This window comes from Triticum aestivum, chromosome 5D, assembly GCF_018294505.1.
Source record: "Triticum aestivum cultivar Chinese Spring chromosome 5D, IWGSC CS RefSeq v2.1, whole genome shotgun sequence".
Lineage (NCBI taxonomy): Eukaryota > Viridiplantae > Streptophyta > Magnoliopsida > Poales > Poaceae > Triticum > Triticum aestivum.
In genome coordinates this window covers 533,798,333-533,825,532 of record NC_057808.1, presented here as the reverse complement: position 1 = coordinate 533,825,532, position 27,200 = coordinate 533,798,333, and the positions used below count along the sequence as shown (strand labels likewise).

Genomic DNA, 27,200 nt, shown 5'->3' with positions numbered 1-27,200 from the left:
ATTACGCGTCTCTAGACTCCCTGTCTTTTTGCCTTAATTAACCCTGCGAGACTAAAACTTGCGTATCTTTTGAATGTTCAGAAACAACATTATAGAAAGGTGCATATAAGAAAGTGACTGTTGAAGCTGGCAAGCATATAAGGTGAGAGGCCGGCGAAGATGACGGAGGGGAGGAGAACTTGGATAAAATCTACCAGGGAGAAAATGATCTCGGCTCTCCTAGCTAGCGCACATATGGCAGTGAAGAGAGTTACAGTTCACTCGAGTCTTCGTGAGGACGTGTGAAAACGTGTTGGCATTTTGAAGAGCTAGTTCTTTTAGAGAAAATGAAGAGCTAGTTCTTCATCCGTTTTAGTGTTGTTAGGACGATGTTGTGCGTTGCGTTAAGTGTTAGACGGTTTGGCGGGGTACAATCTGACATTTGTTGCCAGGTGAACTACCGTACGATTATCTAAAGGGGACTCTCGATTATCTAAAGGGGACTCTCTTGACTCTTGTCTCGAGCATGGTGCTGACTGGATTCACCTATCGGACAGAGACATGCATGACGCATGTGATGTGAAGTTTGGACATAAGATTCAGCTGGAACTGATAAATGGTCAGACAAGTACTAAATATAAGACCTTTTAGAGATTTCAATACAAACTACATACGGAGTAAAATTAGTTCATCTGCACTCTAAAATATATCTATATACAATCCGTTTGAATGTATAGGGCGCATCGATATTGATTGATTGTGGAATTTGCATACGTAAGCTCACTCACTGGATTACTAGTATATAAAGCAAGCTATTACTGACTAAGGTGAGGCAGAGGGATAGCTCGCAAAACTGGGTGAAGCATGCAATGGCGTTAGATCAGCCCAAGCAGCTTGTCCCATGTCTTCTCCTCCTATTAACCATGTCGTCCTGCTTGTCACAGGCGAAGGCGCAGCAGTGCAAAAGCCCCGATTCCGACCAGTATCGGATGAGCAACTACACCATGGAGGACGCCTATTTGGCATTTTATCTGATCAACAAATCATCCGGCCGAGTCTTCACCTTCAGCCGTAACCTCTCCGACTACACGGTTGATACCAGCTTCCTCGGTAACCTGTCTGACTCCGATGTGAACAACACCGTACTGCTGTCCACCTTCGAATTCAGGATACCTCCCTCGCGAGTTCGCCAGGACCAGCTGGGGTCGTTCAGCCTCACCATCCTCTATCAGCCGCCGCCGGACCAGAGCCGTAGTGGCCTCGCCTTCCTTATCCTCCCTTACTCTCCGAATATATCTCCCTTGTCGGTGGCACTGGTGGCTAGTGATGTTGGCTCGCTCGACCTTTTGAAACCTACATCTGGAAGTGCTCCCGTCTCCGGCAGCTCTGTCTCCGCCTCCGCCAGGATTGGTGCGCTGGGTAACCTCACAGACGTTAGGACTAGGTACGGTAATAGTGTCATGGTTGTCGATATGAATATCGATCAGGTGGGAGCTTCCATCTCTAACTATTCAGTGTGGATCGACTACGATCGTGTGGGGCGTAGCCTGTCGGTCTACGTGGACTTTGAAGGCAAGCCCAAGCCTGACAAAACCATAGTTGAGATGCAAAACATCAGCAGCCTCGATCCCACATCCTTCTATTTTGGCCTCCTCTCCACGACCGAGCAGCTGCTTCGCGCCGGGCAGATCAAATGGAGCGCAACGGTCGAGGACTTCTTTGTCTACCCGGACAAAGGCAGCTTCCTCACAAGGAAGGTAACCATCATGTCATCCGTCCTCGGGTCCGTAGCTGCCGCCGCCGCGATGGCCGCCGCCGTTGCGTGCTACTTGAACTCGAGGTACCGGCAGTGGCACAAGGACCTGGACCAGCTGGCCAAGTCTATGGAGCGCCTCCCAGGGGTCCCATTGAAGGTCGACTTCGCTGACATCAACAAGGCCACCCGCAAATTCCATGAGGACATGAAGCTCGGCCGAGGCGGTTTTGGTACTGTGTACAGGTGCACGCTCCCCGCCGCCGCTTCCAAGATGGAGCGACCGATGGACGTGGCCATCAAGAGGTTTACGCGCGATGTGCAGAACCACCGCTACGACGACTTCCTCGCCGAGGTCAGCATCATCAACCGGTTGCGTCACAAGAACATCGTCCCCCTCATCGGTGAGCATCATCCAAGTAGTACATTTAATCTAAGTTGGGCTGTGAATTTAGCTCGTTTATTATGCTCTGTTTTGATTTGTATTTAAATATTTGTACTGGTGGATACATGCATGTTGTACATCACCTAAATTTTTTCAGATAATTTCCTATGGTAGGGTCCTATATGAAGAAGTCATGTATTATTGCACTGAAGGACATATATGGTCCTATATTGGCTGTGGGGTCCTTTATGGGGTTGAGGGTAATTAACTGTGGTTAGACGCGTCAAATGCTGCTGGCTTAATTATCAACGGGGGTCCATCCTTCAGATCCATTCTAAATTCTAGCAATACATTTGTACAAATACATAACCACTAATATTCATAACTCTGCACACGTAAACTAATTTCAGGGTGGTCATACAACAAAGGAGTACCGCTGCTTGTGTTCGAGTTCATGACAAACGGTAGTAGACCAACATCTCTTCCACAAAGCTGGCAGCGGCACCAGACAGCGAAATACCGATGGCGCCATCCGGCAATGGGCAACCCGCTACGAGATCATCAGGGGCATAGCCACTGGCTTGCACTACGTCCACCACGAGTACGAGCCCATGGTGCTCCATCGCGACATCAAGGCGAGCAACATCATGTTGGACTCGAGCTTCCAGGCCCGCCTCGGCGACTTTGGCTTGGCATGCACTGTCGCTGTCGATAGGAACTCTGTCACCGGTGTGGGTGGTACCTGGGGCTACATCGCGCCAGAGTACCCGGTTTGTCGCAAGGCGACACGGCAGACCGACATCTACGCGCTTGGGGTGCTCATCCTCGAGGTTGTCACAGGATTGCGGGCATTGGCTGATCACGAGGTGGTGGATGATGACGACATGCATATCACCGACAGGGTGTGGCGTCTTCACCGTGAGGGGAGGTTACCGGAGTGTGTGGATGCCATGTTGACCAATGGTTCTACTCCAGACGACGAGGATCATCTAGATACTATTGGTGATGTGGAACGCCTGCTCCTCCTGGGCCTGGCCTGCAGCAACCCAAATCCGTCGGACAGACCAACCATGCCCGATGTGGTGCGCGTCATCGCCAAGTCGGCACCGCCACCGCAGGTGCCTCCTCAAAAGCCTAGATTTGTGTGTCCACCACGAGAAGAGGGACATTCCACGGCCTCGGATGATGATAGCGCGGGTACATCAATGGTGAGTGACCTCGACAAGAGTATGACAAGCGCCACCAAAGGACATGCGTCATTTCAACTCCAACACTCTGTCTACATCGCGACAAGCGGTGCCTCTGGTCCATGAAGAAATGCTAAGGAGCATACAGTAAAAATGAAAATTCACTTGTTGCATTTAGTGTTGATGTGATTTTGCTTAATTTAAGAAGCTTGAGTATTTGTTATGTATAAGTTTATGTCATGAGTCATATGTATGAAAGAATATATATATCAGATCAAATGGCCAGCATCATCGATTGGAATATAGAAAATCATATCCACAACGTGTATAGTTGCTTTTGTTGTACACTGCTTGGAAAGTGAAAGTTTGGTATCCAACAAAATATGACAAACATTATCAAATGTTGCGAACCAATCTATGATTAGATGATTATTAGGAGGACAATGGTATTCCCAGGGTTCAAGTCCTATATTGGACACTGGTGCTCGCATTTTTCTGGATTTATTTCAGGACTTCAGGTGATATACATTTGGTGGGAGGAGATGTCCCGTCAACTACGAAAATGTTCCCAGTGTGCGTGCGTGAGTAGGGGGTGAGTGTATGAGCGTCTGTATCTGTATTGTATTAAAAAACATTATCAAGCACTTAATTTATGTTTGTATCCAATCCATTCTCGTAGTAACGCAAGACGAAATTTGTGGAGCTTTATAATCTTCAGAAACATGCTTCACACCCATATGGCCTCATGAGCTGATTTCTTAGAGCTAGCTCAACGGGGCAACAGTAATATATTTTGGAGGGTTGTTCTCTTGATCTGTTTTAGTGAAGTTTAATTAGAGGGCCGTGTTTGGTAGGTGTAGAAGTACGTATGGTTTCTGTCCTGTTGCTGTAACACTTTTGCTCGTCGGTGCTTGCCGCAGCCTGACATTTGTTGCCAGCAGAACGATCGCGTGAAGTATGATTATCTTAAAGGAACTTGTAGTTTTGACTATTGACTCTTGACCTGTTGGATAGAGACATACATTATGCATGTGAGGTTCGATCCAAGGACTAACGGATGGCCAACTTAAACCACGCCTTTGTCAGCCGGTTCTTCATGTGCAATACAATATGCTTAAAGGTGAGTACAGATCTCGATAAGATACTTGCTGAATAGAGTATGGACATGTAAATTCAATCAAAGTAGTCGTGCTATGAAGACCAGGAATACCGGATAATTGACTGAACGCTAATGATTTTGCTATGCAGGCCGGCCGGTTGTTCCACATACGTACGCAGGTAACGCAGCTACTCTGTCCGGCCAGCCAATCACACATGGTGGGGGCAAAGACTCCTGCAAATTGTTCCCCAGCAAGAGGCTCTACTATGCCGACAAATGGCGGGGGCAAATTGTTCCCCGGCCTCATAGTTTTCTCAATGTTTCTTGTAGTTACAACATTGTTTCATCCTCCTATTTAGCATCTTTTCGGAAGAAAAAAAACTCCTATTTAGTTTGGGAAAACTATGAGGCCTACGAAAATCAACACGAGATGGCGTTAGATCAGCTCAAGCAGCAGTTTGTCCCATGTCTCCTTCTCATGTTGATCGACACCTTCTTCTCTCGCGCGACACCGGGCTATGGAAATGCCTCGAAGACTCCAACCTAGATCGGAGGAGCAACCAGACCTCTGGACGACACCATGTCCCACTTTTTTTGGAAGAGTCACACATTTCATCTGATTGACAAAGACGCCAGAGCCCCGTACGGATGTTGTCTGACCTTGACTACGCCTGTAACAAACGGCGTCTGTGGAACAAACGGCCGACCTGCTTACTCTCTTACCTAGCTAAGTTCAGCAACGAACGTTTAAGATAAATACATTATAACCTAGCCAAGTTGGAGCATCCTAGTAAGTGCTCTTAGCACAATTATGTGGTGAATTTATGGCTCGATGAATCGTCGGACGAACAATGAGAATGGTTTTTAGTTCCATCTAAGACAATGATGTTTGTTAGGTATACGATGGAAATGTCAGAAGTGCAAACTTAAATTGGAAACGCGAATTCCTCCCACTATACTATCTCACGAGATTTATATTTTTTGTTTCCCGATCGATACATATAGTACATACACGCTGTATCAGATATATGTATGGTGATATTTCCAGGTTGTGAATTTTTTGGAACTCCCCCCCCCTCTCCCCTCCCGCGACCACGTCGCCCCCGCGGGCGGCCGGTCGCGACCATCCTCCTCCCCCGTGCACCTCTCCCTCCCCCTCCCTCCCTGCCGCCGTCGTCGGCGCCCGCTGCGGGCCTGGCCCGGGGGACGCTAGTGGCGGCGGCCCCCAGGCCCTTCCCCTCTCGGGTGTCCACCGGCACGGGACGGGGCGACCCCGGGCGGTGTTTCTAGGCGGCGGGGGCTCCTGGCGCGAGCGGGGGCGGACTTCTGGGCGGCGGCGTCGCCGTTGGCGGAGGGGCGACGCGGCGGCACGGTCTGGCGGCGCCCGCTCGGCCCAGATCTGGGCCCTTCGGGCCCCATCTGGGCCTGGGCAGGCCGGCGGCGGGGTGGGTCTGCTTCGTGGCTTCCAGGAGACGGGGGAGAGGCGATGAGCGGCAGGGTGCTGGTGGCGCCATCGCCGGCTTGCTGCAGCGTGGCGGCGGGGCTTAGCGGGCCCGTTTCGGGCCTGGCCGGGCCAGGGGTGGCCTGGCATGCCCTGCTGCCGCGTCCGGACGGCTACCGCGACGATGCCAGAGGCTCTGGCCTCCCGCACGACGGCGGTGGAGGTGGTTCCCTCCCGTTCGGCTTTGGTGCTGCTTCTCCCTCCGTGGGGCGCTTCTCCCCGGTCCTCTTGGCCTCGTGTTGGTGTTCGCAGTGAGGCGGCGTGGGTGGCGGCGCAACCGCGATGGCGCATGGTGGTGGACGGCGGTCTGGCTGGTCGGCTCCGATCCGTTGGGCGGTGGGGTTGGAGTGCGGGAGTAATCCTTGCCGGTCTTCGGCTACGATGCGGTGAGACTTGTGGGTGCCACCATTCCTTCCTGGAGGGTGTCGGTGATATCCATCCCCCACCTCATTCCGCGTGCCGGGGAAACCCTAGGACATGTCCGAGCAGCAGCGTCGTCGGCGTCGCTTTCCTTCTTGGAGGTGCTGCTTTGTACGCGGTGGTTCGGAGCCTCGGGTTGTGGTGGTTTGTTTCTGGTGGGCGTAGCGGTGGCGGGTCATCCGCGCTTTGTCGAGCTGCCGTTGTTGGCATTTATTTCTTCTTCTTTTTCTTTTGGGTTTGATGTGCTGTTCACCCAGCGATTCTTGTATCGGTGTTGGTTGCTTTGGAATACAAAGCGGGGGAAACACTTTTTGGTAAAAGGTGTTCTTTTGCGAGCATCATGATTTTGAAGGAATAAGTGGAGATTGCAAGGGTCGTGTATGCGTCTCACACGTAATAACATGGGAAAACTAGGCTTGATCATTACTGTTTTTTAGTTTGATGCCCATTTTTTGTATATGGTCTTAATCCAATCAACTAACATGAATGATAACTTTTTAAAAAAATAACTAACATCAATGATCAGAAAATCAAAGTTAGCAGCATAAAAGTGATCCATACATATGCTTTGTTATATATGTTATAAAAGTTTTTTTTTTGTGAATTTCATATTAAAGGTTGCTAGGGTATTTAAAAAAACTCAGGGTGTTTAGAAACGGTTTTAGAACACCTGCGACGAGTTGCATAATGGAGGTGCAAGTTAGTTTTGAAATAAACTACGGTCTACGCTTTCTAGGCCTACATACAAACTACACCAGAGAATATTGTCACATCCATGCTTTTTTCTTTAGTTTTAGTTCTAATTTACGGGAACATAATGATTCAAAGGAGTTGCAAGAGGAAGACTGTATTGCATTTAAAGAGAAGTTTGAGGGCCAGTTCGTAAGTCAAGCTGCAACATGACTTGGTGCTTTGGTACGTGAAAAACGACCATAGGGTTATAAATAAATAGAGTAGGGACCTAGTTGCAAGCGTCCGCAAAGAAACAAGGGTGCGCAAGTAAGTCTCCAGGGGCACGATTGAGAAGAAAAAGGACCTGCGCGCGAAATCTCAAACAAATTTGGACCATTTCTCGATTTGTGCGTGTCATCCTTGCGCAGGGGCCATGCTAATCTTCTCGCTAGCCGATGTGGTACTAAATATCAGCCGATCTGTTGCTCCCCGCCCCGTGCCCCAGCACCAGCCTCGTGCGGGCTGCATCCACTTACGCGGCCCAGTTTAGTAGACAGCCCAGCTATTTTCTTCCGGTCGCTCTCCGGCCTGATTTCTCCTCGTGGTACAGCGCCGACGTGAGTGAATTGCAGAAAACATCGACATTGAAGGCTAGGGTTGCAGAAACCACACTTCTACAGTTTTGTGCCAAAAATCACTAATTCCGAGGCTATTTTTTTGCAAAAAACACTAGTCGTCCGGTTTGCTCGTTTTAAGTCCGATTATGACAGATGGGTCCCACTTAACAAGGTGGCGTTGACACGATATAACAGATCACAAATAGACAAAATTGCATGGACCAAACTGTAAAAAGGAACTAAGAGGATAATGTTGGTGCTGTGAAAAAAAGAGGACAAGGTCATGCCTCAACCTCCCGCTGCCCAGCCGGCGAGCTCACTCCACCGCCTAGCCATGGATGCCCAAGTCCGCCGGCGAGCCCGCCGTCCGGCGGACGCCCCACCCCGCCTCCCCTACATCCCTTCTCCTCTCTCTCTCTCTCCACGAGCTGCTCGCCCCCGCCTGTGTCGCTCACGGCCAACTCCTCGGGTCGCCTCCGGAGCTCCGCCCCCAGCCGCGAGAAACCGCGGCCGGCCACCTCGCTCGCGAGTTCCCCAAGGCCTGTAGTTCGAATTAAGGGCCGGCCTCAACCTCCTCCCCACACGCCGGGTGCTGCTCTGCACGGTCGCGAATACCCACGACGTCGGTGCTGCACCGGAACCGGCGGGATTCTGCCGGGAATCGAGCCGCCGCTGCCCGTTGACCTTCAATGTTGGGGGCTGGCCGCCAGCGAACCCGACAGCCGCCTCGTCCCCGCCAGGCACTAGATCCGGTAGGATCCGCCCCTTCTTGCTCTTTCGACAGGGGCGGCCTTACGCCACCTTCCCCCCGGCTCTCAACTGTAGCTGCCCGGAGAGGGAGTGGCCGCCGGCGTCCACCACCGGACCGGTGCGAGGCGAACGTCACGGAGGACCCGATTGCTTTCTTTTCAGGGGTCTTTTTGCAAATCATAAATGTATCAGGGTGTAATTTGCCTTTTCCTTTGCCACGTCACTCTATCCCGTGGGACCCACCTATCATAATAGTGCTCAAAATGTCCTAAACCGATGACTAGTGTTTTTTGCAAAAAATTAGCCTCAGAATTAGTGATTTTTGGCACAAAATTGTAGAACCGTGGTTTCTGCAACCCTAGCCTTCAATGTCGATGTTTTTTGCAATTCACTCGCGCCGACGTAGAGCCCAAGTCGCTCCGTAAATCACACCGTGAGGAAATCTTGGTTTCGATCGATCTTGGTTACGTAAACCATTAGCAGGTAGCAGCCGGTCGATCTGGGTTTCGATCTTGCGACGATGAGGGGACCTGCTCCGCCGCCGGAATCAGCAGAGATGGTCCGGGAGATCCTGCTCAAGCTGCCGACCACGGACGTGGCCCGGTGCCGCTGCGTCTGCAGGCTATGGCGCGGCGTCGTCGCCGAGCCCACTTTCAGCAGCCTCCACGCCGAGGCCGAGACAAATGGCAACCACGTCTCCGCCGCGACAGAGGCCCTGCTCGTCACGGAGACCCGGGAGCACGGCAGGCCCGAAGAGGCCAGCTTCTCCATCGTCTCCTCGTCGACGCCCAAGCCCATGCCGCACTGCATCACAATCCCCGGCGGCTACAGCCTCTCCAACGTCTGCAACGGCCTCCTCTGCTTCGCGTTCGACAGCGCCGAGGCGCCGGCGTTCATCTGCAGCCCCGTCACCGGCGAGACGGCAACGGTTCCCACGCCCGTGGGGAGGAGGCTCCCGGAAGGCACTGTGTACCATCACTACGCCTTGGGGTTCAGCCCTTCCACCAAGGAGCACAAGTTGTTCCGGTTCTCCTTCCCGCCATCCAATTCCCCCCTCGGGAACAAGATCGACCAGAGCGTGTGCACCTTAGGCGGCGGCGATGGCGGCCGGTGGCGTCGTCGATCTTTCTACTCCCAATCCAACCTGATGCGCACCTTGCCGCCGGTGCTTGTTGATGGGAGTCTGTACCTGGTTCAAGCACGGGGACGCCTTGTTCAGGCACGGCACGAGAGGGCGCTCGCCGGAGCGGTCTCCAGAGGCTGATTGTCCTCGATGTGCCCTTCGACTCCGGCTGCCGCCAACGCCATGGAACTGCAAGTGGAACATTATCGGGGGTTATCGCCCCAGCCTGCTCTCGCCTCTTACCTTGGCCGCGCCGCCGCCGTCTTGGGACGGCGAGGAAGAAAGACGAAAGTTCCAGCATGCCATGTTCGTTGCGCTGGGACAACACGAATGAAAACATCACGTACGTTCCTAGTTGCATGGTCGAACTCGTCATAACATTCCTAGTTGCATTACCATTAGTTACAGTTTATTTTCTTGAGAAACTAGCTTTCTTTTTGGTATGTTTCTTTAGCCGTTCTCCTTGTTAAGGAAAGCCTTCATGACTGGTTCTAAAGCAGGTTATGGACATCGGGTGCATTGTCTGCGAATATTATCACATTTGCTTCATTTTTATGCCAGGGAAATTACAGATTGTCAAGAAAAGAACACAGAATGAAGCAAACCTTAATTTGGTCTTGGAAGCAGTATAGTTGCTAACTGACAGACAGGGTGGTCTTCAACGAGATGTTTTTTTACTAGTCTAATATGTTCTTTTCTTGTTAGCAACAGAAGAGAAATATCAACTTAAGGTAATGAGCAGAAAGGAAATTGTCAATAACCAAATTCTCTCCATTCTACTAAAATACACAACAACAAAAAACATAAGTACAGAATACCTTTAAATCTAATCACAGTATTTGTGGGAAAAGAATTACAATATACAATATATCATATACAACAAATACAGGCACAAACCGGTTCCTAGATCGTCTCATTCTGAGAGAGCAATATACCCTGTGTACTAACCCTCCAATGCTTTTCGGCTCAATGTAAACCGACCACCTATGCAATGTGCAGTGATCAATGTCTGACAGGTCGATGAATCACTATCAACAGTTTGTTGATAACAGAACAGCTGGGAGGCATGAACATGGCTGCCTTAGTATCCCGTCATTCAAGAAGCTTGTTGCATGTGCAGACGCCTAACGCTGCAGCTAGATGCCATGCAGCGTGGATGTAAGGGGTCTGCGGGAAAACATCATCGGCGATGAACAGCGCACCACCCAGCAGAGACGACATCCTGTGCAGGTTATGTGCCGTCTTGAGCTCTGGCTCTGTGGATGCTCGTTTCGCAAATGAAACCTGGGGCAGAAGAGAACTCTTGTGTGTCATTTCGAGGGAAAGACTCATAGATGAATATGTTAAGAACCAAAGAAATAAATCCTCCCTAGGATGGTCTATTATTCTGAAAGTAACATGGCTGGAGAGCTTGGAAAAAATACTTGCCTCCATCATCCCAGTGTGGAGGGCTGTGACCATCAAGGGCTGGAATGGTAGGAGCAACGTTGATGCTGCCATTAGTAATCTTGGATGTTCATCCCGAAGCGCTCTTGTTAGGCACTGTGTGAAGAAGATCGAATACTTCAGACAGAAGTTGCAGTCATAATATAATGCTAAAAAAAAGCAAGGTACAAGCTATAAATCAGGCTGCCACAAGTGCTGATGTAGCAAACATACAAACATAAAGAAGGTTATCACATGCAGATCTCGTAATATTCAAGTAGTAGTTCATTTGATTACAATTTTACAAGACACTGGGATGCTGCTGATAGCCTGATAGCTTATTAAGCAGAATGAACACATCAAGTTTGGTTACATTGAATAGCGGCTCTTCTTGCTTAATATGCATCTATGAAGGTAACATATATTACGATGTACCCATTACCCTATAAACATATCTTACTTACCAGTGTTGTAGTGGCGATCATTGTGTAGTCTGCCCACCGCATGTATTTTCTGATTTCTCCTCGTGAAGTATGATACAAGCTAGATGCAACTCCAACTCCAATTAGTGAGTTAGCATAAAGTGTAGTATTCAAGGTCTTTCTGCAGAACTGGCACATGACCGTTAGTTGAAAAATGGCTATGCATCGAAAATGCAATAAGGAGGCAACCTTTGAAGAAGCAATCTAGTTGTTCGTAGATGCACTTGCCTTGGTGTCTGCAGTCCAAGAAAGATGAAAGGAAGTGATGTGACGACATTAGCAACAGTTTCAGCTACATTTTTATCACCTGAAACAAAATTTTATTTTTAGGAATTAAGTTACCAAACGAGATACTATGTTGATTGTCTGAATTGTGTGATTACTTGACCATACATGAGAGACTACAGTGAATAGGCTTCAGGCATGGGGGTCTCTGTCGCCAGAGTTGCCTGCAATTACAAGACAAAGCATTAGGTGATGCGCAACTATTTCATACTAGACACCATTCTAACAATTGTCTGGATGGTGTCCATAATGATGGGACCGAAAACCCGAAAGCTTACTTGATCTTCAAACTTCGAGTCATGCCGACACCCCCCTGCTGCTCCATAGCTGACGAATCCATAATGCTTGTTTTGATAGCTTCATCATCACTGTACGGTGACCGGCCCGCAAGTTGTACCCCATAGAGGCCATCCAGACCCCCAGGAGGTCTTCGATCTGCTTGAACTCCCATTTACTTGTCCGGCCGGCGCGTACTTGTTCAACTAAGCAGAACAGATAATTTTCCTGTGCGGAAAATAGTTGCGCTGAGATATTGTTTAGAGATGCAATTTTCTGGACTTTTCACAACAATAACACATGAGTACTACAATGTGTGGAATATTTTTTGGTGTGCCACAAATAATTAAAATGATAGAGCTGATCTGAAACTATCATTTTAGATAAAAGGTTATTCGTGATCCATTCGACCTTCAACATGACCTCTTTCGGCATGAAAAATATGGAATTATGGTTATCCTGTTCTACTATGTCAGCCATCAGATTATTATCAAAGCGCTATCAGGTGCCAATACTAAAAGGTCTTGTGCCCACTTACAAGTTTTTTTAGCAAACAATGACCACCATATGTTGCTCATGTAACTACCAGATTAGCTGAGTGGCATTACGAGGCCGTCTGTCAGGATTTACCATATTGTTGCTATCAGACTGTAGAAGATAACTACCAGGTTGTCTAGGTGTTATTACCTGATTGTTCCTTAGCAGTCAGCCAGTCACCATGCTTTTGCAACTAGCAAGCAGATTATGTAGGTGATATTACCAGGTTGTCTAATTAGCAGTTATCATCCAGTCCAGATATGTAAGCAGATGAAAAAGACGACACAATTCCTTCCCCTCTAATGACATCGGTAAGAGAAACGAAATAAAATCTGTATACATCCTGCAGACCAACCATGGAAGCTAACCGAGTTTGCAGGCATGGGCATAAAACTACTTGTTGGCGAATGGCAACAGGGGCAGCGAGGTGGCGTATTTACCTCCGTGTGGGCGGTGGCCTTGCACCGCCGCTGGGGTCGAGCTCCTCCCAGGGGAGCCGACGGCCGACGCTGCCTCCTGCAGCTCACGCGCCCGCTCAGCGCGCGAACCGCCGCCTCGGCCGTGTCCACCCCTCTCCCCCTCCTCGCAGATCCAAGGAGAGCAGCGGTTATTCACCCGGATCTGGTGAGAAACGGGGCCGGCGGAAGCTGTGCTCTGCTCTGCTCTACCCTGCCCAGGTCGGCCAAGCTGAAGGTTCAAGAAGCGGGATGTGTGTGAGAGGGAGGGAGAGACGCGTCCCCGTCACCGGTTTGGTGGAAGCGCCGAGGTGGCGGAGGTTTGGGTGGAGCAGAGCGCGCGGGAGAAAGCGGCCGACACACGGGAGCGCTGGCGGTGTCCGGACGCGGGCGGCGGGGTCGGCGTGCGCGGTGGACCTTGGAGGCCGACGGGAGGGAGGGGAGTGAGTACGGCGCAGCTTCGTCGGGACCCGGCGCTTGGTGGGACCCGCAGTCAGTCATACAAGAGACGCAGGCCCGGTAACTTGGTCTTGGATGTGCTGTGCCCACACCGGCCAAAAGTTTGGCTGCCCTACCAAATTTTGGCCATCCTTTCAACTCGCAGATATTTTTCTAAAAAAATTGATCAAATCAGGGCGAGTGATTCGCTCGCAACAAATTGGCAAGCCAACTCTGGCCGACATTAGGTAGGGCTGGTCTAGTCATCAACCGAACACACCCAAACTCAATCCAGCTAGCTCAAAAAACATCTCAATTTGGAAAACTGGATGACCAACATTTCGGGTATGTTCGATTTGTAGCCAATGTGCACCTTACCAATTTTTTAGTCATAACCAAAACTTTGGTCTTGGTTTGAGTGGTTGTCCTTTTTTTTCCAGCTATACAAATGGCTTTTTACCAACTCTAGTATCCTTTTTTTTGCGAGAAAACTTCTGGTATCCTTTTGAATTCACGGAATTTGTAAACGCATGAATAGAAAAAACATAGGGTATGGAGTTACATGCCATATTACAAAATTAAAATGAGTGTTTGATTGTGCGTGGGAAAAACATAGAATTCTTCACATGAGGTTGAAGTGGACGAAATTTGTGAAAACTATCATAAGAAGAAAATGCCTATAGGTTCTATAATACTCCTATGAATCAAACAGCTCACGTAGAGAAAAAGATCTTAAGGATTAGAATCCTGCAAAATTCCTTTAGAAATCTTTTGAATCAAAGAGGCTCAAACCAAATATGTCGTTTGTTCTGCGGGGGTGCCATGTGCTGCATTTGAAGAGACTGGTGTGCTCGGTACAACGGCGTAGAAACTAGTGAGGCTGTCGGGGTAATGGAAACCGGGGTACTATGCTCTTTGGAGATATCTGGCTCCCATCTTCCTTACCTGATAATTGAGAACAATATCGCTAATAAAAGTTCTTGGATTCGATCACCTGCCGAGGATTTAACCGCTGGGCGCAAAATATCATCCGAGAGGAGGGAGAAGTCATCCCTGACGATACCAAGCCAGCAGAGCCTCGAGCATCCCCCGTACTTGATGCGAAGGTCGGATGACCTTGCAGAACACTCCACCGACCGGGCATTTAATGCCCACCCAGGCTATGTATCGTAGCCTGTCGCAGGCCTACAAAAGTAGGCCATCATGACAAAGACCAAGGCCATCGTCTCGAGCCGGTCAGGGTTGGATCTCGTCGGTCAGATTGATTTGACCCAACCCTGGCTCGTTCTTTGAACCAAAGGAGGACGGTGCGATGCGTCACATCATGAAGAAGCACTAGAGCACTTGACACTTTGCAGTGCCAGGTCATCTACTTTACAACGCCGAGGAAAAGTTCCACGCAACGCCTACAACTATGTATACCCGTTCACATGAGATTAGACGACCACTGTGGTACCCCCAGGCCTATATAAGGGGAGGACCGAGGTCACTTAGAGGACAACGAGAAACACATAGCACAACCCGCATTGAGCTCACTAGCATACACCCACCAATCCCAAGACAAGCATCAAGTAGTAGCATCATCTAGAGAAGGGGAGAAGAATAGATTTAGGAGTGCTCGGGCACTCTAGATTTGCCCCCGACCACCACTGGTCTCAACCCGACCACCGTATTGTAACACCTCAATCACGTGTACTCCTCCATTCCATATCAATACCAACAGGAAGTAGGGTTTTACGCTAGCATGGCGGCTTGAACCTATATAAAATCCATGTGTCCTTTTGTGATCTTTTGATCGTGGATTGACAAAGTGTTTTAACCCCTGGTTGAACTCGTAAATACGTGGTATCTTTGATCCCTGGTGTCCTGAGTACACACTCCGGCAGAGGCCATCGCCCGCTGGAGTGAGGTCGGGAGAATGGGGTTGGGAAAGGCGGCATATTGGACAGAAGAGACATATTATGAAGACAACATGTTGCTCATGGAGCTCTCCTCTCCCGTACGTTCACGACACCTCATCGCCATCGATTGAAGGAGAGGTTGGCACCCTTGACATCCCCCTCACTGGTCGATAGGGAGGTAGTATGTGCCACACACCCAGGATAGTGGACCGCCATTATTGTGGTCAACCATTGATGAAGAGGGGTTGCGGGTTCGACCCACAAAGAGGGTGGTGTGGAGGAAGGTTGTAGGAGGGAGGAGGCACAAGCCACATGCCAGTTAAAGAAGGCGATGTCGTTGAAGAACGAGCAATGCAAGGCGTCTGGACTAGCACAAGGTTGGGCAAGAGGACTCGATCGGGAAAGAGGCACTTTAGTCTTTTTCCAATGACTTGAGAGTTGTCATTCACTGTGTTGCCGGCCTAGATTTCGGCGAGGCCTGATGGAAGAAAGAAAATGGAGTGGTCAAAGTAAAAATGGTCCACTACATTAGTCCAGTCTGAAAATGTATCTCGCTAGGAGTGAGTACCTGAGTACTCATGTTTTTAACCGACCATTCATGCTTTAGTGAGTTAGAGAATTTTCAAAAAGAAATTACTAAATTGGAACGAGAAGACACCAAAACCGTTGACCATTAGTCTTCCCTAACTCATGGTGGTATTGTCTTATCCTTTGAGCAGCAGACGTGCCACGATGGTGCACTTCTGGAACACTGTGGTCGCATCACCAAATATGAAGTCAATTGTACCTCCGATCCAACATCGTGATAGAGTTGCATGTGATGCGTACTTTTCAGGGGCTGGAGACAAAATCTGGAGATCCGAGGGGTGGGGGGAGGCAAATACAATAAAAATCCCCATCCAAGATTGTTTTCTTTCTCAATTCTTTTGCAAAGTTGTTATTTGTGTGTGGATGAGACGGCCGGGGGTGGGGGCAATGGCCCCTGTGACGCCTGAATAATTAAACTACAGTGAACCTCTGTTAATGATGTCACGTCATCTCGGTTACTGTCGTTAATCTCCCGATGATTCAATCCCGTTCGAACTCAAAATTCAAAATCAAGTCAAACGGCAAAAGTTTTGAAACATTAAAACTAAAATGTTCTATTTGTGACAAATAATCCCTAGCTAATAATGGTGGAGAAACGACACCTTTATAAAATATTTAAATACTATTAGATGAATAAACAGTAGCGAAAACTATTATCTAAATACTTTTAAATTCAAAAAATTACAAAACTAATTTAGTTTGGGTAGCAAGTTAGTGTGGCTGTGGCATATTTGGTAACATTAAATTAGGTGCCATTTTGGTATTTCGCTAAAACAAAAATAAAAGAAAACTAAAAGAAAATAGAAAAGAAAAATAAATAAATAAATAAAACAACACACACAGGGCAGAGAACCCCCCTTGGCCCAACTGGGCCTCGGCCCAGCCGCCCCCACCCGTGCCCTAACCCTAGCTCGTGGCTCGCCTCCTCCCGCACGACCCCCCCACTTTCCCCCGATCCACATCTCTCCCCTCGTTCCCCTCCACCTCGCGCCGCACGCACGCACAAGCACACATCGTGCCTGGGAGAGGATCTCCCCGCGCCCGATCCCCTCGCCAACCACAACGCCTCCACCGTGTCTCCCTCTGCTTCTCCTGCTGCAGAGCACCGCCGCCACCGCGAGCCCCCCTCCACCGTCATGTCTCCTCCGCCCCGTCCGCCGTCTTCCTTCCTCGAGCACCGCCCCTAGGAAAGGAGTGCCGCGCCCGCGCGGCCCACCAACGTCGCCGTCTTCCCCGCTCCGTCGAGGCCGCCAACCATCGACACCGAAGGCCGCCTAACCCCACGGCCTCCTCATCACGGATCCACTTCCTCCGCACCTCTGCTTCGCCCTCGCGTCTGCCGGCCCGTCCGGCCACCGGACCTCACCAGCAGGGTCCCGCCGGCCTCCCCGAGCGCTTCCCGGACATGCCCTGAGCTCGCCCCTGCGCTCCATGTGAGCAACCACTATGATTCCCCTTCCCCCTGATTTCCCCTCTTCTCAGACGCCGTAGTGCCGCGCACGCCTTCCCCGTGCTCATGCCGACCGCGCCCAACGCACGAGCGAGCCCTGCCCGTCACCCCTGCTCGCCTAGTCTCGACCAAGCGCGCGCCCACGCGCGCTCGCTCGCCCGCGCGCGACCCCGTCGCCGCTCGGCCGTCGACGTTGCCATAGTTCCTGGCCATCCCCGACCACATCGACACCGTAGATAGATGCACCGCGCCGTCCGCATCGTGTGGAGCCTCACGGCCGTCAAGTTAGTCACCGGAGACGTCGCCAGCGTTCCTCCGTTGCGCTCTGTGGCCGCCGGCGTTCGAACCACCAGGTGTGGCACCGACGCGTGGGCCCATGCTGCGTATTAGTTTGGGCCTAAACTTGTTTAGTGCTAAATCATAACCTTAAGCACTCACTGACCTCTGGGCCTGCTAGTTAACAAATTTAACTAAAACTATCAAAACCCCTGTTAAAATGTGTACCTATGACACATGGGTCCCACTGGCCCCATTGACCAGTCAAACCGCTGACTGTGATAACCCAGTCAATGACATGCGGGTCCCACAAACACTGTTCACTATTTGACCAAGTCAACAGTCAATGTTGAGTCAGCAGTTGATCAGGCCCACTGTCAGCCTCACTAGGACATCCCTGGGTACACTTCTCTATGTATCCATGGCAATTAAGTATATATTATTTTTTGAATTAAATTAAATCCAGAAATTAGAAAATCATTTAAAACTTTGAAAATTAATATAAAATAATCCGTAACTCGGATGAAAATACTTTGTACATGAAAGTTGCTCAGAAGGACGAGACGAATCCAAATACACAGCCCGTTCGTCCGCCACACATCCCTAGCATAGCAAACTCGCAACTTTCCCCCTCCGGTTCATCTGTCCGAAAACGCAAAACACCGGGGATACTTTCCCGGATGTTTCCCCCTTCGCCGGTATCACCTATCCCCGCGTTAAATTACCCCTGGCATCGCATATTGCCTTGTTATATTTTGTGTGATGCTTTTTCTGCTCCATATTTATTGTTTCTTCCCCCTCTTCTTCTCCGGTAAACCCCGAGACTGACGCCGCTGTTACCCAGTACGACTACGGTGTTGACGACCCCTCCTTCTCGGCTAAGCTTCCAGGCAAGCCCCCCCTGATCACCAGATATCGCCTATTCTTCTCTATACAGCTTGCATTAGAGTAGTGTAGCATGTTACTGCTTTCGGTTAATCCTATTCTGCTGCATAGCCTGTCATTGTTGCTACAATTGTTACCTTTACCTGCTATCCTAATGCTTAGTATAGGATGCTAGTGTTCCATCAGTGGCCCTACACTCTTGTCCGTCTGCCATGCTAAACTACTGGGCCGTGATCACTTCGGGAGGTGATCACGGGCATATGCTATATACTTTATACTGTTACATTACTTATGATACTGTTCGGAGATGGGGGCTGAAGGGGCAGGTGGCTCCATCCCCGTAGAGGTGGGCCTGGGTTCCCGACGGCCCCCGACTGTTACTTTGTGGCGGAGCGACAGGGCAGGTTGAGACCACCTAGGAGAGAGGTGGGCCTGGCCCTGGTCGGCGTTCGCGGATAGTTAACACGCTTAACGAGATCTTGGTATTTGATCTGAGTCTGGCCATTTGGTCTATACGCACTAACCAACTACGCGGGAACAGTTATGCGCACTCGATGTCGTGGTATTAGCTGAAGCCTTCGTGACGTCAGCGACTGAGTGGCGCGCGCCGGATTGGACTGGAACGCCTGCTAGGCTAGGTCTGCTTCCGGCCACGTTCGCAACGTGCAGGTGTGCAATGGGCGATGGGCCCAGACCCCTGCGCCATAAGATTTAGACTAGCGTGCTGACCTCTCTGTTGTGCCTAGGTGGGGCTGCGACGTGTTGATCTTCCGAGGCCGGGCATGACCCAGAAAAGTGTGTCCGGCCAAATGAGATCAAGCGTGTTGGGCTATGTGGTGCACCCCTGCAGGGAAGTTTATCCATTCGAATAGCCGTGTCCCTCGGTAAAAGGACGACCCGGAGTTGTACCTTGACCTTATGACAACTAGAACCGGATACTTAATAAAACACACCCTTCCAAGTGCCAGACATACCTGGTGATCGCTCTCTAACAGGGCGACGAGGAGGGGATCGCTGGGTAGGATTATGCTATGCGATGCTACTTGGTGAACATACCATCTACTCTCTTCTACATGCTGCAAGATGGAGGTGACCGGAAGCGTAGTCTTCGACAGGATTAGCTATCCCCCTCTTATTCTGGCATTCTACAGTTCAGTCCACCGATATGGCCCTTTACACATATACCCATGCATATGTAGTGTAGCTCCTTGCTTGCGAGTACTTTGGATGAGTACTCACGGTTGCTTTTCTCCCTCTTTTCCCCCTTTCCATTCTACCTGGTTGACGCAACCAAATGCTGGAGCCCAGGAGACAGACGCCACCGTCGACGATGACTCCTACTACACCGGAGATGCCTACTACTACGTGTAGGCCGCTAACGACAACCAGGAGTAGTTAGGAGGATCCCAGGCAGGAGGGATGCGCCTCTTTCGATCTGTATCCCAGTTTGTGTTAGCCATCTTATGGCAACTTGTTTAACTTATGTCTGTACTCAGATATTGTTGCTTCCGCTGACTCGTCTATGATCGAGCACTTGTATTCGAGCCCTCGAGGCCCCTGGCTTGTATTATGATGCTTGTATGACTCTTTTTTATTTTTAGAGTTGTGTTGTGATATCTTCCCGTGAGTCCCTGATCTTGATCGTACACGTTGCGTGTATGATTAGTGTACGATTGAATCGGGGGCGTCACAAGTTGGTATCAGAGCCGACTGCCTGTAGGAATCCCCCTTTCCAACTCCTTGGCCGAAGTCGAGTCTAGTCATTGAAAAACTTTTACTAACATGGATGTGTGGCTTACGGGCCCACGTCGCCATTGGGTGGTATTAGGATCTTTTACTCCTTGTCTATACTCTGGGACTCTGATCTCTCTTCTATTCGGGTTAAGTGAATTTTGCTAAATCTAACATTAGGATCTCGTTATCACTTTCACCCGGAGAGCCCCTTATTACTGATGATCGTCTGCTGCACGTGAGGACCTTGAAGACACTCTCCGTTGTTAACCCGAGAACTTGTGTTCATCGCTTTTGTAATTCCCTTCCATCGATAAACTCCTATGGATAACCACGTATACTCGCCATTCATACAATGTTTCCCAGTTGATCTTGTTATTACAAGATACCCTGAAATTCTCTCTGTTGTTCCGAGAATCCTTTGAGCTTACTGCCTTGCTGTTCTTTGTCACCTGAATACTATTGGAAATATGCCCTAGAGGCAATGATAAAATGGTTATTATTATATTTCCTTGTTCATGATAATTGTCTATTGTTCATCCTATAATTGTGTTATCCGGAAATCGTAATACATGTGTGAACACATAGACCATAACATGTCCCTAGTGAGCCTCTAGTTGACTAGCTCGTTGATCAATAGATGGTTACGGTTTCCTGACCATGGACATTGGATGTCATTGATAACGGGATCACATCATTTGGAGAATGATGTGATGGACAAGACCCAATCCTAAGCATAGCACTAGATCGTGTAGTTCGTTTGCTGAAGCTTTTCTAATGTCAAGTATCATTTCCTTAGACCATGAGATCGTGCAACTCCCGGATACCGTAGGAATGCTTTGGGTGTACCAAACGTCACAACGTAACTGGGTGGCCATAAAAGTGCACTATAGGTATCTCCGAAAGTGTCTGTTGGGTTGGCACAGATCGAGACTGGGATTTGTCACTCCGTGTGACGGAGAGGTATCTCTGGGCCCACTCGGTAATGCATCATCATAATGAGCTCAATGTGACCAAGTGGTTGGTCACGGGATCATGCATTACGGAACGAGTAAATGACTTGCCAGTAACGAGATTGAACGAGGTATTGGGATACCGACGATCGAATCTCGGGCAAGTAACGTACCGATTGACAAAGGGAATTGTATACGGGATTACTTGAATCCTCGACATCGTGGTTCATCCGATGAGATCATCGAGGAGCATGTGGGAGCCAACATGGGTATCCAGATCCCGTTGTTGGTTATTGACCGGAGAGTCGTCTCGGTCATGTCTGCGTGTCTCCCGAACCCGTAGGGTCTACACACTTAAGGTTCGGTGACGCTAGGGTTGTAGAGATATTAGTATGCGGTAACCCGAGAGTTGTTCGGAGTCCCGGATGAGATCTCGGACATCACGAGGAGTTCCGGAATGGTCCGGAGGTAAAGATTTGTATATATGAAGTCCAGTTTCGGCCACCGGGAAAGTTTCGGGGGTCACCGGTATTGTACCGGGACCACCGGAAGGGTCCCGGGGGTCCACCGGGTGGGGCCACCTATCCCGGAGGGCCCCATGGGCTGAAGTGGGAAGGGAACCAGCCCCTGATGGGCTGGTGCGCCCCCCATGGGCCTCCCCTGCGCCTAGGGTTGGAAACCCTGGGGGTGGGGGGGTGCCCACCTGACTTGGGGGGCAAGTCCCCCCTTGGCCGCCGCCCCCCCTGAGATGGGATCTCCAGGGGGCCGGCGCCCCCCCAGGACCCCTATATATAGTGGAGGGGAGGGAGGGCAGCCGCACCCTAAGCCCTGGCGCCTCCCTCTCCCTCCCGTAACACCTCTCCCTCTCGCTGAGCTTGGCGAAGCCCTGCCGAGATCCCCGCTACTTCCACCACCACGCCGTCGTGCTGCTGGATCTGCATCAACATCTCCTTCCCCTTGCTAGATCAAGAAGGAGGAGACGTCTCTCCCAACCGTACGTGTGTTGAACGCGGAGGTGCCATCCGTTCGACGCTAGGATCATCGGTGATTTGGATCACGACGAGTACGACTCCATCAACCCCGTTCTCTTGAACGCTTCCGCTCGCGATCTACAAGGGTATGTAGATGCACTCCTCTCTCTCTCGTTGCTAGATGACTCCATAGATTGATCTTGGTGATGCGTAGAAAATTTTAAATTTCTGCTACGATCCCCAACAGTGGCATCATGAGCCAGGTTTATGCGTAGTTTCTATGCACGAGTAGAACACAAGTTGTTGTGGGCGTCGATTTTGTCAATTTACTTGCCGTTACTAGTCTTATCTTGATTCGGCGGCATCGTGGGATGAAGTGGCCCGGACCGACCTTACACGTACGCTTACGTGAGACAGGTTCCACCGACTGACAGGCACTAGTTGCATAAGGTGGCTAGCGGGTGTCTGTCTCTCCCACTTTAGTCGGATCGGATTCGATGAAAAGGGTCCTTATGAAGGGTAAATAGAAATTGGCATATCACGTTGTGGTTTTGGCGTAGGTAAGAATCGTTCTTGCTAGAAACCTATAGCAGCCACGCAAAAGTTTGCAACAACAATTAGAGGACGTCTAACTTGTTTTTGCAGCAAGTGTCATGTGATGTGATATGGCCAGAAGATGTGATGAATGATATATGTGATGTATGAGATTGATCATGTTCTTGTAATAGGAATCACGACTTGCATGTCGATGAGTATGACAACCGGCAGGAGCCATAGGAGTTGTCTTAATTTATTTATGACCTGCGTGTCAACTGGAACGCCATGTAATTACTTTACTTTATTGCTAACCGTTAGCCATAGTAGTAGAAGTAATAGTTGGCGAGACAACTTCATGAAGACACGATGATGGAGATCATGATGATGGAGATCATGGTGTCATGCCGGTGACGATGATGAACATGGCACCCCGAAGATGGAGATCAAAAGGAGCAAAATGATATTGACCATATCATGTCACTATTTGATTGCATGTGATGTTTATCATGTTTTACATCTTATTTGCTTAGAACGACGGTAGCATAAATAAGATGATCCCTCGCTAAAATTTCAAGAAAGTGTTCCCCCTAACTGTGCACCGTTGCGAAAGTTCATTGTTCCGAAGCACCACGTGATGATCGGGTGTGATAGGTTCTAACGTTTGCATACAACGGGTGTAAGCCAGATTTATACACGCAATACACTTAGGTTGACTTGACAAGCCTAGCATGTACAGACATGGCCTCGGAACACAAGAGACCGAAAGGTCGAACATGAGTCATATAGCAAATACGATCAACATGAAGATGTTCACCGATGATGATTAGTCCGTCTCACGTGATGATCGGACACGGCCTAGTTGACTCGGATCATGTATCACTTAGATGACTAGAGGGATGTCTGTCTGAGTGGGAGTTCATTAATAATTTGATTAGATGAACTTCATTATCATGAACTTAGTCTAAAAATCTTTACAATATGTCTTGTAGATCAAATGGCCCACGCTAATGTTGCCCTCAACTTCAACGCGTTCCTAGAGAAAACCAAGCTGAAAGACGATGGTAGCAACTACACAGACTGGGTCCGTAACCTGAGGATTATCCTCATAGCTACCAAGAAAGCATATGTCCTTGAAGCACCGCTAGGTGATGCACCTGTTTTCCCAGCAACTCAAGACGTTCTGAACGCCTGGCAGTCGCGCAGTGATGATTACTCCCTGGTTCAGTGCGGCATGCTTTATAGCTTAGAACCGGGGCTCCAAAAGCGTTTTGAGCAGCACGGAGCATATGAGATGTTCCAAGAGCTGAAAATGGTTTTCCAAGCTCATGCCCGGGTCGAGAGATATGAAGTCTCCGACAAGTTCTACATTTGTAAGATGGAGGAGAATAGTTCCGTCAGTGAACACATACTCAAAATGTCTGGGTTGCACAACCGCTTGTCTCAGCTGGGAGTTAATCTCCCGGATGACGCGGTCGTTGACAGAATCCTTCAGTCGCTCCCACCTAGCTACAAGAGCTTTGTGATGAACTTCAATATGCAGGGGATGGAAAAGACCATTCCTGAGGTATATTCAATGCTGAAATCAGCGGAGGTGGAGATCAAAAAGGAACATCAAGTGTTGATGGTGAATAAAACCACTAAGTTCAAGAAAGGCAAGGGTAAGAAGAACTTCAAGAAAGACGGCAAGGGAGTTGCCGCGCCCGGTAAGCAAGCTGCTGGGAAGAAGACAAAGAATGGACCTAAGCCTGAGACTGAGTGCTTTTATTGCAAGGGAAACGGTCACTGGAAGCGGAACTGCCCCAAGTACTTAGCGGATAAGAAGGCCGGCAATACCAAAGGTATATGTGATATACATGTTATTGATGTGTACCTAACCAGCGCTCGTAGTAGCACCTGGGTATTTGATACCGGTGCGGTTGCTCATATTTGTAACTCAAAGCAGGAGCTGCGGAATAAGTGGAGACTGGCGAAGGACGAGGTGACGATGCGCGTCGGAAATGGTTCCAAGGTCGATGTGATCGCCGTCGGCACGCTACCTCTACATTTACCTACGGGATTAGTTTTAAACCTCAATAATTGTTATTTAGTGCCAGCTTTGAGCATGAACATTGTATCTGGATCTCGTTTAATGCGAGATGGATACTCATTTAAATCCGAGAATAATGGTTGTTCTATTTATATGAGAGATATGTTTTATGGTCATGCCCCGCTGGTCAATGGTTTATTCTTAATGAGTCTCGAACGTGATGTTACGCATATTCATAGTGTGAATGCCAAGAAATGTAAGGTTGATAATGATAGTCCCACATACTTGTGGCACTGCCGCCTTGGTCACATTGGTGTCAAACGCATGAAGAAACTCCATGCAGATGGACTTTTGGAGTCTCTTGATTATGAATCATTTGACACGTGCGAACCATGCCTCATGGGCAAAATGACCAAGACTCCGTTCTCCGGAACAATGGAGCGAACAACCAATTTATTGGAAATCATATATACTGATGTGTGCGGTCCAATGAGCGTTGAGGCTCGCGGTGGCTATCGTTATTTTCTCACCCTCACTGATGACTTGAGTAGATATGGGTATGTCTACTTAATGAAACACAAGTCTGAGACCTTTGAAAAGTTCAAGGAATTTCAGAGTGAGGTTGAGAATCAACGTGACAGGAAAATAAAGTTCTTACGATCAGATCGTGGAGGGGAATATTTGAGTCACGAATTTGGCACACACTTCAGGAAATGTGGAATTGTTTCACAACTCACGCCGCCTGGAACACCTCAGCGTAATGGTGTGTCCGAACGTCGTAATCGCACTCTATTGGATATGGTGCGATCTATGATGTCTCTTACCGATCTACCGCTATCATTCTGGGGTTATGCTTTAGAGACTGCCGCATTCACTTTAAATAGGGCTCCGCCGAAATCCGTTGAGACGACACCGTATGAATTATGGTTTGGAAAGAAACCTAAGCTGTCGTTTCTTAAAGTTTGGGGATGCGATGCTTATGTCAAGAAACTTCAACCTGAAAAGCTCGAACCCAAGTCGGAAAAATGCGTCTTCATAGGATACCCTAAGGAAACCATTGGGTATACCTTCTACCTCAGATCCGAAGGCAAGATCTTCGTTGCCAAGAACGGGTCCTTTCTGGAGAAAGAGTTTCTCTCGAAAGAAGTAAGTGGGAGGAAAGTGGAACTTGATGAGATGACCCCTCTCGAACCAGAAAGTAGCACAGCACAAGAAAATGTTTCTGTGGTGCCTACACCGACTAGAGAGGAAGTTAATGATGACGATCATGATCAACTTACCACTGAACTTCGTACGTCCACAAGGACACGTTCCGCACCAGAGTGGTACGGCAACCCTGTTCTGGAAATCATGTTGTTGGACAACGGTGAACCTTCGAACTATGAAGAAGCAATGGCGGGTCCAGATTCCAACAAATGGCTTGAAGCCATGCAATCCGAGATAGGATCCATGTATGATAACAAAGTGTGGACTTTGACAGACTTGCCCGATGATCGGCGAGCGATAGAAAATAAATGGATTTTTAAGAAAAAGATGGACGCGGATGGAAATGTTACCATCTATAAAGCTCGACTTGTCGCTAAGGGTTATTGACAAGTTCAAGGAGTTGACTACGATGAGACCTTCTCACCCGTAGCGAAGCTGAAGTCCGTCCGAATCATGTTAGCAATTGCCGCATTCTACGATTATGAGATATGGCAAATGGACGTCAAAACGGCATTCCTTAACGGCTTTCTTAAGGAAGAATTGTATATGATGCAGCCGGAAGGTTTTGTCGATCCTAAGAATGCTAACAAAGTATGCAAGCTCCAGCGCTCAATCTATGGGCTGGTGCAGGCATCTCGGAGTTGGAACATTCGCTTTGATGAGATGATCAAAGCGTTTGGGTTTACACAGACTTATGGAGAAGCCTGTGTTTACAAGAAAGTGAGTGGGAGCTCTGTAGCATTTCTCTTATTATATGTGGATGACATACTATTGATGGGAAATGATATAGAATTCTTGGAAAGTATAAATGCCTACTTGAATAAGTGTTTTTCAATGAAGGACCTTGGAGAAGCTGCTTACATATTAGGCATCAAGATCTATAGAGATAGATCGAGACGCCTCATAGGTCTTTCACAAAGCACATACCTTGACAAGATATTGAAGAAGTTCAATATGGATCAGTCTAAGAAGGGGTTCTTGCCTGTATTGCAAGGTGTGAAATTGAGCACGGCTCAATGCCCGACCACGACAGAAGATAGAGAAAAGATGAGTGTCTTCCCCTATGCCTCGGCCATAGGGTCTATTATGTATGCCATGCTGTGTACCAGACCTGATATAAACCTTGCCGTAAGTTTTGTAGGAAGGTACCAAAGTAATCCCGGCATGGAACACTGGACAGCGGTCAAGAATATCCTGAAGTACCTGAAAAGGACTAAGGATATGTTTCTCGTTTATGGAGGTGACGAAGAGCTCGTCGTAAAGGGTTACGTCGATGCTAGCTTCGACACAGA

General features: G+C 49.0%; 1 protein-coding gene, 1 non-coding gene and 1 pseudogene across 2 annotated transcripts; 1 reads left to right on the top strand and 2 right to left on the bottom strand.

Moving 5' to 3' along the window:
• The first annotated feature begins 902 nt into the window (after window positions 1-902).
• LOC123121127 (probable L-type lectin-domain containing receptor kinase S.5) lies at window positions 903-3,430 on the top strand (annotated as a pseudogene).
• Window positions 3,431-7,378: 3,948 nt separating this feature from the next.
• LOC123126900 (U6 spliceosomal RNA) lies at window positions 7,379-7,480 on the bottom strand. The gene has a single exon (XR_006462107.1). It is a non-coding gene; the product is annotated as a U6 spliceosomal RNA (small nuclear RNA).
• Window positions 7,481-10,236: 2,756 nt separating this feature from the next.
• On the bottom strand, window positions 10,237-13,418 carry LOC123123565 (uncharacterized). The gene is made up of 7 exons (XM_044544092.1): window positions 12,932-13,418; window positions 11,957-12,182; window positions 11,787-11,842; window positions 11,622-11,700; window positions 11,376-11,514; window positions 10,915-11,028; window positions 10,237-10,770 (listed from the first exon to the last, which is right to left on the bottom strand). Exons 2-7 carry the CDS (start codon window positions 12,127-12,129, stop codon window positions 10,579-10,581), a joined length of 753 nt encoding a protein of 250 aa, XP_044400027.1. The 5' UTR covers window positions 12,130-12,182; window positions 12,932-13,418; the 3' UTR covers window positions 10,237-10,578.
• Between the last annotated feature and the right edge of the window lie 13,782 nt (window positions 13,419-27,200).